General features: G+C 36.4%; 3 protein-coding genes across 6 annotated transcripts in view; all 3 read left to right on the forward strand.

The window, feature by feature from the left end:
* Window positions 1-3,179: 3,179 nt before the first annotated feature.
* On the forward strand, window positions 3,180-8,693 carry LOC129573925 (RNA-binding protein 25). 3 transcript variants are annotated; one of them, XM_055455114.1, is made up of 13 exons: window positions 3,180-3,827; window positions 4,059-4,424; window positions 4,555-4,923; window positions 5,023-5,357; window positions 5,462-5,718; window positions 5,775-6,049; window positions 6,294-6,403; window positions 6,534-6,789; window positions 6,885-7,014; window positions 7,146-7,470; window positions 7,569-7,837; window positions 7,920-8,308; window positions 8,407-8,693. In XM_055455114.1, exons 3-13 carry the CDS (start codon window positions 4,843-4,845, stop codon window positions 8,521-8,523), a joined length of 2,544 nt encoding a protein of 847 aa, XP_055311089.1. In that variant the 5' UTR covers window positions 3,180-3,827; window positions 4,059-4,424; window positions 4,555-4,842; the 3' UTR covers window positions 8,524-8,693. The 3 variants fall into 3 exon arrangements, with proteins under 3 accessions (XP_055311089.1, XP_055311088.1, XP_055311087.1); XM_055455113.1 differs by having other exon boundaries at window positions 3,180-3,380; XM_055455112.1 differs by having other exon boundaries at window positions 4,059-4,923.
* Window positions 8,694-9,040: 347 nt separating this feature from the next.
* On the forward strand, window positions 9,041-10,288 carry LOC129573926 (barrier-to-autointegration factor). Its single transcript, XM_055455115.1, has 2 exons — window positions 9,041-9,619; window positions 9,783-10,288. Exon 2 carries the CDS (start codon window positions 9,832-9,834, stop codon window positions 10,102-10,104), a length of 273 nt encoding a protein of 90 aa, XP_055311090.1. The 5' UTR covers window positions 9,041-9,619; window positions 9,783-9,831; the 3' UTR covers window positions 10,105-10,288.
* Window positions 10,289-10,948: 660 nt separating this feature from the next.
* Window positions 10,949-15,473, forward strand: part of LOC129573928 (tyrosine-protein kinase-like otk) — a 13,069-nt gene continuing 8,544 nt past the window's right edge. The window contains exons 1-3 of one of the 2 annotated variants that reach the window (XM_055455122.1): window positions 10,949-13,298; window positions 14,059-14,208; window positions 15,160-15,327. In XM_055455122.1, coding sequence (XP_055311097.1) covers window positions 13,232-13,298; window positions 14,059-14,208; window positions 15,160-15,327 — 385 coding nt within the window. In that variant the 5' untranslated portion in view covers window positions 10,949-13,231. The remainder of the gene's footprint in view (window positions 13,299-14,058; window positions 14,209-15,159; window positions 15,328-15,473) is intronic. The other variant, XM_055455123.1, reaches the window with a different exon arrangement.

Below are 15,473 nucleotides of genomic sequence, written 5' to 3' on the forward strand. Positions count from 1 at the left end.
AAAACATTACAACACTCAACGAAAAGAACATCGCCGCAAATCACTTTCTTCTGTTCAATTTGGTTCGTATATTCGCATACGACAGATAGAAGAGAAAGAAGCAATTATAATGCTGGTTTCAAATGTTGTGAAACGAAGAAAGTGATTCATTCGGAGAGAGAGATAGAAAAAAAGTGACAAAGACAGTGTTTATCTCTTTTTGCCAAGTATGGTGTGCACATTTCAGATTCGTCTTGTTGCTGTGATATCATGAAGCACGTTGTCGCTCGAACTGTGTGTGTTGTACGATCACAGAACAAAACATTGTCTATGTGATTTAAATCATCACTGCAACAAGTCTCTCTGAATTGCACACCATAAATGACAAAAAGAGATGAACTTTGCTGTCTTTGTCATTTTTATCTCTCTCACTCTCTCTCTGTATGCATTACTTTCATCATTTTACAACTTCCACGTTCATGTCCAGCTAATTATCATATCATTCTATTCTCGCCAGCGGACACACAAACCACAATGAGTGAAAGTAAGATTTTCAGCGATGTTTTTTGTTGAGTGAAGATGTTTTTAATTAGTTTTATGCATTCAATTGTGCAAGTGGAAACTCAAAAAAATATTCGTTCAATTTTTTGTGCGAAAATAATGTTCACAACTTGAAAATTACAGTATTATAGTGCTTACAGTATTATTGAGTACATAGGATCATTCCTATATTTTTAAGAAATAAAAAAAATTTTATGTTTGAAAAAAAAAAAAAAAATTTTACCTACGAACGAACGAACGAACATGTTCGTAGATTCTACGAACGAACGAACGAACGAACGAACGAACGAACATGTTCGTAGATTCTACGAACGAATAAACGAACATGTTCGCATACGAACGAACGAACGAGCGCTCGTTGACCGCTCTGCGTTCCGGCAATCAATTTTTCATTAACACATTTTAAGTTCAATAGCATTAATATATGAGTGATATATAATGTCGTGGTAATTTAGATTTGAACATATCCAAAATCATCAACATCAATCTTTAAAATTGACACATTGTTTTCGGTTCTGTTTGAAAATAAAAGACAATTTGAATACTCCAATCCACTGAACACGAGATAAAAATTAGGTTGTTAATAGACTTCATGTGTTCAATTGTAATTTTCGAATAATAAGATCTTAAACTAAGAATAAAGGATTAAAGAAAATAATAGATTCAAAATGAACAATGACTTTTTTTCATTTCAATAGAATTGTTGATATGATCGAAATGAAAGCATTTTGATTGCGGTGATCAAAATCAGCTCGGTAAGTAAGCTAGTGCTCCTCCTTCTATGCCGTTTATAAGAATAAATTTGGCTACTTGGGGAGTGAAAATCCATATATTCTTCAAATCGTTCAACATTCAATTATCTGATCCATTAAAATCAACGGATTTACTTGAAAATGAATTGTACCATGTGAAACTGTTTGCCATCTATGGAGAAATATTAGAACTGCCCAAAGCCTGGATTGTTGTTGTTCGTTAATTCCGAATGAAAACAAAGTGCTCTTTATAATGAATGGGCTATTATGATGGGTAGGCCACTATTCTTTTATGCTATGACGATTCAGAATTGGGGCAACTATCACTCCAACCATGTCGTGCAAGATGCAGCAAATTTGTTTTCTGGAGATACTTGACTAATAATATGATGAACGATGTACTTTGATCGCTTCAAGAGTTTGTACCTTCCCTTCAGAGTTTGTACCTTCCCTATATTTGAACTCATTTCCAGCAAATTTGAGATGAGATTGAAAAATGATTTTTTTTTAAATGCGCAGCACACTCAAGTTGATTGACGCAACCGGGCTGGAATAAAAAATGCGAAATTATAGCAGATTTCCACATTTTTCCTCCTCTTATCTTGGGTCTTGAACATTCTTTTCAATTGTAAAATTGGTACTCGTAGGACCAAAACACATCAATTTGACTTTCTGCATCATTAGTTTTATGAAATTTAATTTTTTCAAGCTTTTATAGTGATTTGACACTCTTGACTCTTTTCCGATTTTCTCGACAAACACGCAATTTTCTTTCGAGGTCTTTCTCTATTTATCGTGGCACAAAATGATTCAAAAACAAAAAATTGTGCAGGGTTAAAGCAATATTTACATACCAAATTTTATCTTCAAAACAATGGTTTCAACAAATCAAACACAATGAATTTTGTCGCACATTTATTAAGATTTATTCTGAAGACTTCATTTTCAATACGAATACAAATACAAATACAAATACAAATACAATTGATTGTTAGCATAAAATGGTTATGATTAATCGGCGTTTGCAATTGCCTCAAGTGAGGTCACTCTGTGTTCAATCATATGTACAGACTCTTGAGATCAAACAATCACCAGGCTGAATATGAAGACGAAAAAATTATTAGAAATGGAAAGAAAATCGACTGAAACTTTGTGTGAGGAGCATAGACTTTGATGTGTTCACAAGTGAAAAAAAAACATGTGCCACCCAAAAATGAATGCAAATAAACGGATCAAATTGCATGTCACGTCTGGTGTAACTCCGACGAGTGCTTCAGAATGGCCGTGGAATTCTCCCTTTATATGACAATTATTTGTAGATTGGTAGTCTTTTCAACGATGTACAAAACGAATTTTCCGATGTTGGTATTGTCCAAAGCGGCAGCGATTTCGTTAGACACGAAAAATTGTGCCGACTAATAGTTGTGAATGGCGAACTTGCGAACAGCATTTCCAAGGCGGTCTGTTCACCAGCACTCAAATCGGACATCAGTTGGAAACATTTGCCTGTATCGTTTCCAAAAATAAATTTGACTATTCGGGGAGTGAAACTCATACATATTCTTCAAATCAGTTCAACATTCAATTATCTGATGGAGTGGAATCAACGGATTTACTTAAAAATCAATTAAACTACAGCAGCAAACATTTCGCCATCTATGGAGAAATGTTAGAACTGGAATATTGTTGTTTATTTATTCTAAATGAAAACAAAGTGCTCTTCATAAAATATTGCATCGTTTAAACAACTTTCTCTAAGCGTCGATTTGAAAAACAATATATATTTTTAGTGAAAAAAATCATTTTCACCGAACAATCTGAATCTCTATTCGACTGACTAAAGACGAAACCCATTAGGACTGGTTCAGAATGTGATGTGACTTGCTTTTAGAACGGTTTTGAACGTGTATGCTACGAGTTAGTCCAATTGGACGCGTTCAAATGTCGGATAAATTGTGCTGAACTGTCATATGCGGAATGCATACAACGTTGGTAGTGGAAATCAAAAGGCCAAATAAATTGAGCTCGAAGGGAACAAATTGACAAATAACGCTTGATTTTGGACGTCATTCGGTGTTACAATTTATTGTGAGTTAGATATTATCCAGCAATGGTTTTTTAGAACAATTTGTTTTAATTTTTTTTTTTGCTGTAAACGGACACAAAGTGCAAAATATCACACCGATTTGCATTGAATCCACAACAAACCGTTTAATGTTTATTGTCGGCTTATTATATAAGTTTATTTGAACGATTAAGCCCAAAGTTTTTTCAAACTTTAAAACATTATTAAATGCCGTGGTGAAAAATTGCTCGAATTAAATAAACCATAACAATTTTCAAGTGAATTTGAACCGATACGTCTCTGAAAGGTGTCTTTCAATTGACATATTCCCATAAGTTGATTTTCTTTGACATACATTTACTGGCGGCGGCGAATGGTGTTTATGTGTTTGTTCGATTTGGTGTTATATTTTGCATAATATGCCGTTGTCAACCTTTTTTCAAGGAAAAAAATTAACGCAGATCAAGCGGGTTCGTTCTGAACTTGAATTAGTTTATAGATTAGAAGTGCAAAAGTGGTCATTCATCATTTCGACTGATTGGCAAAGCAGATTGTTTGCCAAACATGCGAATCGGTTTTTATTGACACTATGCATTTGCCTCGTAATTGAATCGTTCGTTAAAACTTAGTTGAAATTTAACCCATCTAAAATTGATACATTCAATTGAACTCATTAAAAATCTATTATTTTTTTGTTGCAGTTTGACACAATTCGTCAATAGATTCACCATGGCAGTGTCGTTTTAGACTCAGATATTTTTTCTTCAATTTTTCAAAATTTAAAGTGAAAATCTAGTGGCAAAACTTGATCGTGCATTCGAAGTAGGAAAAAAAAGAAGAAATCTTTGCCAACAACACTGTTTACGAAATCGAAACAAGTAAGCGAGTTGAATGAATAAAACCGAATAATCCGTTGTGCATTTGTGTGCGTTTGTTTGTGTGTATAAATGTGTGTGCACCGATTGTAAGAGTACAGAGAAAGGGAGAGAGAGAGAGAGAAAACCAAGCGCAAACCTAACCTCAACACGGTAACACTCATACAAAGTGTACACATTTCACACGAAAAGGTAAATGAAACGTCAAAAGGAATCGAAGCCGAAAATCAATCAAAATTCGGCAAAAGCCTAGAAGATTTTACCAACGTAGTTTTTTTTTATCGTTCGACTTAATTCCAATTTCAATTGAACTGTGTTCAAGTGACGAAGCATTGTTGCAAAGATAGCGAATTAATTGTCTAACAAATCGAGTGCAATTCGACGAATCAACTCCACGAATCGATTGCAGCCTATTGTATGTGTGGAATACAAGCATTTTACTTCACTGAGGTGTCAATTTATTGTATTTTATCGGAGCAAATGTGAATTGGTCAGCTAAAATATCAAATTGAGACGCATATTTTGAAGTGTACAAAAATTAAATTTGAGAATTCAGTCAGGGAAAAACCACAGCAGCAACAGACAAAAAATCGTATGAACATCAAGTGGTATGTCATCGTATAGAGGGAAACCTGTAGCACAATCGGGCATTCCGCCGTATATTCCGTCAAATACAATGTTACCGCCACCGGTAAATATATTCACTTTTAGCTAAAAATCCATCAATTTCCACCCAACTCCAAGCGTAAATTGAATTTTGATTAAATTATTTTGATTTTTCTCGATATAGACGTCTGTGGCGTCAAGTCTACCACCCATGAATCAACCACCGCCAACACATGCAAATGCCTACAGATCGGGGCCACAATTATACGCACGACCAACACCGTTGGAAACGGCAACAAACACACAGCAACCATACACATTGCCAAATACAACTCAGCCGGCTAATGCAGCAAAACCAGCGGCAGGTGCCAATAGCGAAACAGCCGGTCCTGTGATCACCGTTTTTGTGGGTAACATAAGCGAACGAGCACCCGAATCCATGATCAAGAAGATATTAGCCGCTGTTGGTACAGTAATCAGTTGGAAACGAGTCTCCACATTCGGCTTTTGCGAATATGAGTGAGTCCGGAGCAAAATGATTACGTATCATTCTAATCATATGTTCATTGGAGATGTGTGCGCTAATCAATGTTTTCTTTCTGGTTTATTTGAATATTTTTCAGTGGGCCACAGGTTGGTTTGCGTGCGGTGCGCATTTTACACGATTTAGATGTGGCGGGCAAAAAATTGGTAGCCAAAGTTGATGCAAAAAATAAGCTACTTCTGGATAATTACAAGGAAGAAGAAGGAGCACGGAATGTTGGCAATGAAGATGCCAGCGAAGCGCACGAAAAGAAAGAAGATGCTGATGTTGTCGATTCAATACAACAAATTCTGGCCGATCATCGATCGGAAATTGAAAATTACGAAGCAATCCAAGGTATGTCATGGTCAAGCAAACGGAAAATGAATGACATTAAAATTTAATTTTCTTAGCGAAAAAAATGATTACTGAGCAAAAGTCCAATAAAATGCTACAAAGTGCAGCAATCGAAGAAGATAAACGGGACTTGATCAACCGGGAAATTGGTAAATTCCGAAAAACGGCCGAGGCCGACGAACAGAAAAAAGAAAAGGAAAAAGACCGTCGAAAGCGTGAAGAAAAGGAACGGGACAGAGACCGGAACCGAGGATCAATGTCGCCACGCAAAGATAAAGACAAAAAAGCATCATCATCAAGACGCCGAAGTAGGTCCAGAGAACGTTCGAAGGTGAGTTGAATCGAACAATGAAATGTTATTGGCATGGCGATATCCATGAATGCAACATGGGTTATAGCCAGTTTTTGGTTAGATTTCTAGTTCATACAATCCCATAGAATCTGTAATAAAAGCACTGTTTTTATTGGGTTTCCCATGAGATAGAATATAGTAAAAATAGAATTTTCAATCAACCAACATTTTTGTGTTGGTGAATATCCACCCAATTCAACAATTCATTTGACCTTTTAAATAGGAACGAGAACGCGAAAAGGAGCGCGAGAGAGAAAGAGAACGAGAAAGGGAGCGTGAGCGCGAAAGGGAACGTGAGCGAGAGAGAGAACGAGAACGAGAAAGAGAAAGAATGTAAGTTTGAATCAAATTAATTGTTGATTGGTATTCGTCATCGGTTGAATTGTACGAACGAAAACATATCAGCTGTAATCACTATTGGCGAACGATTATAATTGATTGTTGCTATCTCATTCGATTACAGTGAGAGAGAGCGAGAGCGTGAGGAGAAAGTGTTGAAGGCTCCGCGTGATTTGCAACGGGAGAAAGAGATGGAAGAAGAGTTGCGCGAGCGGAAAAAGGCCGAAAAGAAAGCTCGAGAGAAGGAGGCAGCGTATCAGGAGCGGCTACGAAATTGGGAGATTCGTGAACGGCGTCGTGCCAAAGAATATGAACGCGAAAAAGAGAAAGAGCTTGAAAGAGAAGAAGAACGAGAGAAAGAAGCGAAACGATTAAAAGAAGTAAGTGGCATTCGGCACATTCATTATTCTTATTGATTTAATATTATCAATAGCCAATCAACCGAATTTAAATGCGTTATCTTTTGATAAAACAGTTCCTTGAAGACTATGACGATGAACGAGACGATCCAAAATATTACAAAGGGCGCGAATTGCAACGACGATTAGCCGAACGTGTTAGGGAAGCGGATCAAGACGCTAAAGATAGAAATAAAGAGCAAGAAGGTAATAAATCGGCCATTCACCTCTTTTTCGCTCTATATTTTCGTTCCATATTGGAACTTGCAATATTAGAACGAAAATTACTCTTTTTCCGATACTGAACAAACGAGAAATAATTTGTTTTATCATTGCAGAATTAGAAGAATTGAAAAATAAAATATTCAGTGGTGAATATGATAATCCAACGCAAGAATTTGAACGTGTAAAGAAACAACGCGAAGAAATGTACAAACCAAAATTGTTGATTGATGTGAATTTGGAGCAATCACAGCAGCGCGAACGAGAGATTCAGCGAGAACGGGAACGCGATGCAGAGCGACAAAGTCTCAAGGACAGAGAACGAGCACAAAAAGAACGATACGTACTGGCGCAAGCGTCAAGAGAGCTTGCTTCACTCAACGCTGAGCCCATCGATTCAACGGACTCGAGTAACGATGAAAATTCGCCACGAAATAACAAGTAAGTCACGCTTTCGACTCGTCTTCAATGAGCAAGTTGTCTCTTTTCTTGTTTTATTGCAATGACTAATCGCAATCAATGCTTCTTTTTTTTTACAGTAATCGAGGCTCCGAATCAAGGGATACGCATTTCAATTCAAATAGCAATGGCATGCCAAATGACGAAGATTCGCGATCATCGATGCGATCAATTAAATCACTGAATAGTCCAGCAAGCATTGAAACACCGCCAATGATAGCGCCAGCCATAAGTCTTAATCTGAATGCGAACGCGAAAAAGAAGCGTCTGGAAGTGAAGGATATTTTCAATAATGACGAAGATAACGAAGATATCAACGGACCAAAACGACGGAAACTAGTTCCATTAGGTAGGCATGCGATCACGAATTCTCGGCTTTTAATTAAAATTGTGCTAGAACTGAATGGTTTACTCAATTCGCACATTTACAGATTACGAGGATAATGTGAATCCAAAGGGACAAAAGTCATCGAGTGGCAACACGGTATCAGATGCTGCCGCAAGCGCATCAGCGACAAACAATAATTCATCGTCCAAACGAAAAGATGGACGAAACGATGAAAATAGCAATCGAAAGGAGGAAAATGTGCGCAGCCAAGAGGAGAAACGTCGACACATTAAAAGTATTATCGATAAAATTCCAACGGGCAAATCGGATCTGTTCAATTACAAATTGGATTGGAATGAAATTGATAACACGCTGATGGAAAAGAAGATTCGGCCGTGGATTAATAAAAAAATCATCGAGTATATCGGTGAGCCAGAGCCAACGCTAGTCGATTTCATTTGCTCAAAAGTGTTAGCCGGTAGCACACCACAGGTAAAATTCCATCACTGTATTTTTTGTCGAATAGCCACAATTGTCGTGATATATTGAACTAAAGTAATAATATCAACAAATATTGTTTATCATTTCAGGGTATTTTGGACGATGTCCAAATGGTATTGGATGAAGAGGCCGAAGTATTTGTGGTCAAACTGTGGAGACTTCTCATTTACGAAGTCGAAGCGAAAAAAGATGGCTTAGGAAAATAATAATTTACGTTTCATTTCTGTCCGATGCAAACAAAAATACACCCACACCCACACACACACATTTCGTGAATATTCTTTCAGCATAAGTTTACTACATATGTAGCGCTATGTAATTTTTTTTGGTAATAATTCATAATAAAGCTAAAAATTGATGAAAAGCACACGAAAAACATGAGAAAGAGAAAGAAGAAGTAAAAAACGAAAATCGAGTCTTTTGTTGAGAACATTTGCTGACAAAGAACTGTCAATACGGTATGGATAAAAAATGGCACCGACAACGTTGCATTTCGAGTACTGAACAGAGTTGATTTCCCAATCCCGATCACTTTCTTGATTTGTTTGCAAACGATTGTCGTTGTTGCCAAAGTTGAGAACAATAACTGAATCATTTTGAAATTGACAAGTATTACCAACTTCAAGTCGATGTTGAAAACGAAATGTCAGCAGATATTAAAAAGAATGTATTGGAAAAAATTTGAATTGGGCAAATTTTGAGCAAATGTTCATGTTTGTCATGGATAAACACAAGTTCAATACATATTCACTTCTATGGACTAGTAAATGATTGAGTCGGATCTATGAGCAATAAACGTTACGAATATCGTCATCATTTGACGTATTCAAAAGAATGAGACGGAAATAGCAGTTCTTTGCATACGCGTTTTGATTCAATGCTGAAGGTTTCATCACATTTGGAAATATATCACAACACACAATGAAATATATTCAAGGTTAAGTTGTTGTTGTTTTTTTTTTTAGCAAAACAACGTAAATTGATTATAATAAAAATTCATCGTTTGAGTTTCGCTACGCTGAAACGTTCAAATATGCGATAAGAAACATAGCACCCAGTACAAATGGCGTTAAGTGTCAAATGACACGCACACATAGACAGAGAGAGCGCGCGCGTAAACCAATACATGCATACTATGGTATGTTCGTTACGTTCAAATGAAATCATCAGCATTCGATGTAGCAAAGGCCATTCCAAGCAAACGAACGACGTACATTTCTATATTGACAGCGACAGCAACAAGCTAAAATATTTTAACGGATTTTTCCCGAACACCAAATTTCGTGGACAACATTTGAACAAGTAAGAATCTGATCGAAATTCATCAAATTTTTTTTAACGAAAAATGTGTGTTTAATTTAGAAAAACGTGTGTAAAGTGTATAAAAATAAGAAATAAGACATTCGTGCATGTTATTGATGATTTTTTTTCTCTCTCTTTTCTTTCGTGTATTTGACAAAAATAGCCGGACAAGACGTCAGATACAAAATAGTACATTTTAATTAGCATACATCATGTCGAGCACATCGCAGAAGCATCGCAATTTCGTGGCCGAACCGATGGGTGAAAAGCCAGTTACCGATTTAGCGGGTGTTGGAGAGACGCTAGGCAAGCGTTTGGCCGAGGCTGGTTTTGACAAAGCCTACACAGTATTGGGTCAATATCTGATTTTGAAGAAAGACTCTGAATTGTTCAAAGATTGGATGAAAGATACGTGCAATGCAAATGCCAAACAGGCCACCGATTGTTACCAATGTCTCAGCGATTGGTGCGAAGAGTTCTTATAAACTCAATCTAGCTATCATCGTCATTGTCCTTGTCATCATACAAAAAAAATACACACACACACACACACACACAATTTATATTCTTATTTTATATTCGGATTGGTAAATGAATGATTATGTACTGTTTGTTAATAACGCGAGGATTCATCGAAATAAATCTATATTATTGAATTGTATCAAGGAATGAGTTGGTTGTTTTTTCTATCAAATTTTGCTTTCATTATAAGAATGGTTTACTTTTCCTAAGCATAGCACAGTACAGTAAATCTTAGATGGGACAAAATGTAAGGTAAAGAACATTTCAAAAAAAAAGTGTACCAAACAAAACGTTTAGACCGGTTGACAAGGTCATGAAAATATTTTGAGGTTAAATTTTTTGAGATTTTGAATTTTGAATAGCGTTTTCAATGGTTTGGCTGGTAATTTTCACTCAATATGATGAAATGGATGCCATCATATGACGTTGAGCTATATCATGTCTTTTATCGAACGAGGTACAAATGTTTCTGTATCTATTTTTTTTAGTTTCGATTAGACGGCAATCGGCATGACTAATGCAACTCAAATATACGGCTGTTCGTTGTCAATTTGTTTGATGCGATGATGCATGTATGAGCAAGCGTCATAAGCAAGCCATTGCATTGCCTTCCAATATGTTAAACAATGAGTGTATGAAGTCGATTGTCTACATACGCGCACGCACGCACACATACGCTCCTTACACTGAACGCGTTGCCTGTCTGACTCTCCATGTATACGTGTATGTGTACTGTGTTGTGCTGTGTGTTTGGAGTCGCTGAAAATCATAAACAAAGTCAGCGTTTGTTGTACCGGCATAGCCGTTCGTTGCAAGTCGTCCCGCATCAGTCGAGCAAAAAATGTTGACATGAACAGATGCGTGTTCCGCGTCGACCTAACCGTCTGATAATCAATTGCATTCAAATGTCCATTTAATCAAAGTAAAGAAAAAAAACCACCAAAGTCCAGCCGTATTTGCATTGTATTTTAATCGAATCACATGTGCATCAATGCAAATGGCATAATTATATGTTAAGTGAAAAATCGTATTTTGTTTACTCGATTGCTCAACGAAATCGGCAAATGCTTCCCAAACGCCAAAACAAACGTGATTTTTCTGCCGATATAAAATTGGAAATATTTCCGTAATTTCTTCATGTGAGCAATTTTATGTGTTCGTCCTTTGCAAAAGTAGCCGCCAAACCAATAAAATAAAGTGCATAGAAGTGCATATATACTGCAATATTTGTTTCCATTTTGGTGTCATAAATCGCCTCATTTCTACCACATGTGCTATATGGATTTTAATCGATTTGAAAAAAAAGAAGCAAAATAAAAATGAAAACTCACAATAAATCTTTTAAATAAATGACGACGAGTGAACATAAACATTTGGATTGAATGGAGTGAGTGTTGTGACTGTGAAATGCATTAAGGGATTGCATTAAAGTCAACGATGAAATGTGGTCGTTGTGCAGAGATTGAAAAGTGAAAAAATCTATTTAAACATTTGATCTGTGAATGCGGAATCATTTTTCAACGAATAGTTAATCAGTCTGAAAGTGAGCTGGTTCGTAGAACTAAAGACCAAAATCCATGGCCTGAAAAACATCAAAGGGAATAAAAACAAATAATGGAGATAAATCATTTCGTAAAGTAAACTTTGAATTAACCAACAACAACAAAAGCAACAGACGAAAAAATTCGGGAAAATCATAATTCAAGGATAACACTGGTTTTTGTTACTTCATTTGCCAGTTACGATCAAAGAAGAGCGTTGAATGTGTGAGAACGATCTTTCTGTGTGTGTTTTCTTTTTTGGCCGAATCTGAAAATCAGTCGTTGTGATCTAATATGATGCGTTTATTCAACACATGACGGCAAATGCCTACAAATTTGTTCTTTCATCTCATCATCATCAACACCACATGAAGCATAAAACAGAACATAGCATATACGAACGATAGTAAAACTTGGAAAAAGGCGAGAGGAAGAGAACGAATAGGCGAAAGGCGCATTGAGTGAAGAGTGAATTCGCTATGGTATGGATCAAAAAGCATCGAAAATATATGAAAATCGAGTGTAGAAAATTTCAAGCGTATGAAGAATTAAGAACCACACAAAGAGGGTGTGGAAGAGTGTGTATCGGTGGAATAATAGCTAAAAGAGAGAAAAGAATGCTCACATTCATTTGAGAGCTATATAATTTTTGTGTTTTCGTTGTTTTTGTTTTGAAGAGAGGAAGACGAGAGCAAAAAAAAACACGCAGAATTCAACTGGAGGGCAATAAACGTATTGTATGTGTGTGTGTGTGCATATGATATATTCGTAATCACAAAAGTATTGATTGTAATTAACCGCATCCAATCAGTGAGGAAGACGTAAAACTGATCATAAAAAAACAAATCGACAAGGAACACACTGACAACGAATGAACGAACCGACCAACCAACCAACTAACCAAAAAAAAAATAACAACACACACTAAAGGATTGATTTAAAGGCAACCTACTAAAATCCCGAAACAAAAGAATACATGCATGAGGCCCACTAATAGCGAACTGCAAGAAAAACAACCGGTTAAAAATAAATACACAACATTAAAAGAAGCGCACCGACATAGTTGAAAGAGAAGAAAAAAAGACGCAAAGAAGAAGAAAAAAAACCAAAACCATAACTAAGAAGACAAACGAACGGAAGAAAGCGCACCGAAAGAAATAAAAGAGCGAGCGAATTGAGCGCGACTGAGCGCGCTCGGCAAAATATACACACATAACACAGAAAACCGATTCTCACACACGGGGGGATTATACTCGGTGCACTGGGCATAAAACATACAGAAAGAGTCACACAGAGCCAACACACAAGGAGCGAGAGAACAGAACACACCAACAACAACAACAACAACAAAAAAAAGGAGAAAAAAAAGAAGATATATACTTGGAAAAGAAGCGACGCGCGATCGATCGACAGACTATCCGCCCGACAGACAAGCGCTAACATAAAAGAAACAAACGCAAGATACCATTGAACAGCAACCACAGCAAATATACTATATAGATATATTATACATATAAAAAACACACACAGCACTAACACAAAAAGTAATATGATCAGCAACGAGAAAACTTATTTGTTTTTGTTGGCATTTATGATATTTTCGTCGGCATCGCTTTGTAAGTACAGTGCTAATTTTTTTTTTTACTTCTTTTTTATTCTTTTCGATTCGTTTGCTACGTTCTGCCGTTTTCACATATCGAATGTATACGTAGTACATGCATGCATGAATGTAGAGAGAGAGAGAGAGAGAGAGTAAGAGCGAGTATAGTTGTGATACGGGACGCATTCTGGTGGTATGTCATTATATATTCATATTTCTATCCATCTGCATATTGTCCTCTCTCACACTTTCGGAAGAAAGACTCAACCCATGGCATGCTCATTGTGAAAAAGAGTCATGTACTTATGCTACTCGGTTGGCATGTTGTTGTTGTTTTCTCTCTTTTCCACCTCTCTACTTCTCTCTATTCAATTTTCTCACTTGCCTCAACACGGAGGTAAATAAACATTACTTTTTAATTTGCACTTTCGCAAATGCGCGCACACCGTGCGTCTCTCTTTCAAATAAAGTCGACTAAATTCACAAATTATATACGTGCATTCCGTGCGAACATCTGAGCAATTGGAACATTGGCGTTGAAGAAGGAAAAGCAAAACAACTACGAATGAAATGAAAGAAAATGAAAAAAAACACAACCAGCAAATGTACCATATAGATATGCATATGAATAGATGTCAAAACAGAGAAACAGTTGCATGTGCAGATATCGATTTTGTTTCTGTTCGAATTTTTGCATCTTTTTCAATTCTATAATTTTGTTCGACGTTTTTTTTTACTGCTCTAAATTTTCCAACGATTCTCTCCTTTTTCCAAAGCAGATGCAATCAATGATGGATTGGTGGTGGCGGCGGCTGCACCAGCGACAAATCCGACACAGACCGTCGATGCCGTCGAAAATGAGTCTATTGTCTTATCATGCGGACGAACAAAGATGCCTGATGATGATGTGAAGTGGTTTTTTAATGGTAAGTTTTTTTTTATTTCATTTAATGATACCGGTATTTTTCATTTCATTTTGGCCTTTCATCCGAGTATATTCTCATTCGATATGCCCGATTAAAATACACACACACACACATACAAAACACACGACAACCTGAGAATTAAAATGGGGTCTAGCCTCCTGAAAACATGGAAAGATAATTATTTTGTCTCGAGAGATTGAATCATCGAGGTGAATTTCAATGAAATAAACACCTTGAATTTTGATGAAAAAAAGAAGAAGCAACAGCAACAACCGTATTTGTGCGGCTACGAATTTAACACCTTTGCGGCTTAGAACAAACGAAACGAAAAGAAACAAAAGGTGAACAATTTTCTACAGTCAATCATCATGTTTCGTGACTATTCTTCTGTTCATTCTGAATTATTTTGTTATTCTCAGAAGAGAAAAAACAAATGATGACAGTTCCATCGATACAAATTTACTATAAAATTCGAGATATTTTGGCGTACATCACTCGATCCGTTGCCTGTTGTTTTTTTCGCATTTGAAGAGATAATTTCAGCCCAATGTTGTTGTTATCGGCTTTTTCTCCTCTCAACCGCTTGCGTATTCATGCATACATTATAGAAATTAATCCGGGGAATTATGAACAAAAATGAAGCTGGTTGAAGAAACGGTTCTCAACTCAATTCTCATGATGTGTGTGTGTGTGTGTGTGTGTGTCTTTTTTATTCAATCGGGGTGTTGTGTTACGAAATACTCGACTTTGTGCTTTGCATTTTTGAGATCTGCGGTGCTGTGAGACGCACTCATGATATTGGAAAATCGGATTTGTTTATCTTGAGCATGTTTACATTCTCTTTTTTCTTTTTACTATCTCGAGAGAGAGAGGCGCATTTTTTTTTCTTGTATTTTGAACTAAAAATATGATTTTTTTTCCTCTCTGTTTTTAAAACTTTATTTACACCAGACATTTTAGTGTCGAATCAATCAAAACGAAAATCCCAAATCGATGGTGATCTTCACATAAATTTTGTGCGCCGGAATGATAGTGGATATTATCGTTGTGTGAGAAGTCAAGCTGGCGAACATAATCAGCGTACTGACATTTCAACCATCATCAAACTGGAAACAATTTGTAAGTAAATATTGAATAATTCTTGAAAAGAAAAGAAAAATTCTCAATAGACTCATAAAATTGTGTGCTATCTCTTTTCGAAAAAAAAGAAAGAAAAATAGAGAGAGAGAGAGAGAGAGAGAGAGAGAGAGAGAGAGAGAGAGAGA

This window comes from Sitodiplosis mosellana, unplaced genomic scaffold (assembly GCF_009176505.1).
Source record: "Sitodiplosis mosellana isolate CC-2019 unplaced genomic scaffold, AAFC_SMos_1.0 Smas_scaffold_6150, whole genome shotgun sequence".
Taxonomy (NCBI): Eukaryota; Metazoa; Arthropoda; class Insecta; order Diptera; family Cecidomyiidae; genus Sitodiplosis; species Sitodiplosis mosellana.

Excerpts from the sequence above, each read along its gene's own strand:
- LOC129573925 (XM_055455112.1), top strand. The coding sequence starts at position 4,843 with ATGTCATCGTATAGAGGGAAACCTGTAGCACAATCGGGCATTCCGCCG. Across the intron at positions 4,924-5,022 it reads ATACAATGTTACCGCCACCG|ACGTCTGTGGCGTCAAGTCT; the intron begins GTAAATATATTC and ends TTCTCGATATAG. Across the intron at positions 6,404-6,533 it reads GAACGAGAAAGAGAAAGAAT|TGAGAGAGAGCGAGAGCGTG; the intron begins GTAAGTTTGAAT and ends ATTCGATTACAG.
- LOC129573926 (XM_055455115.1), top strand. The coding sequence starts at position 9,832 with ATGTCGAGCACATCGCAGAAGCATCGCAATTTCGTGGCCGAACCGATG.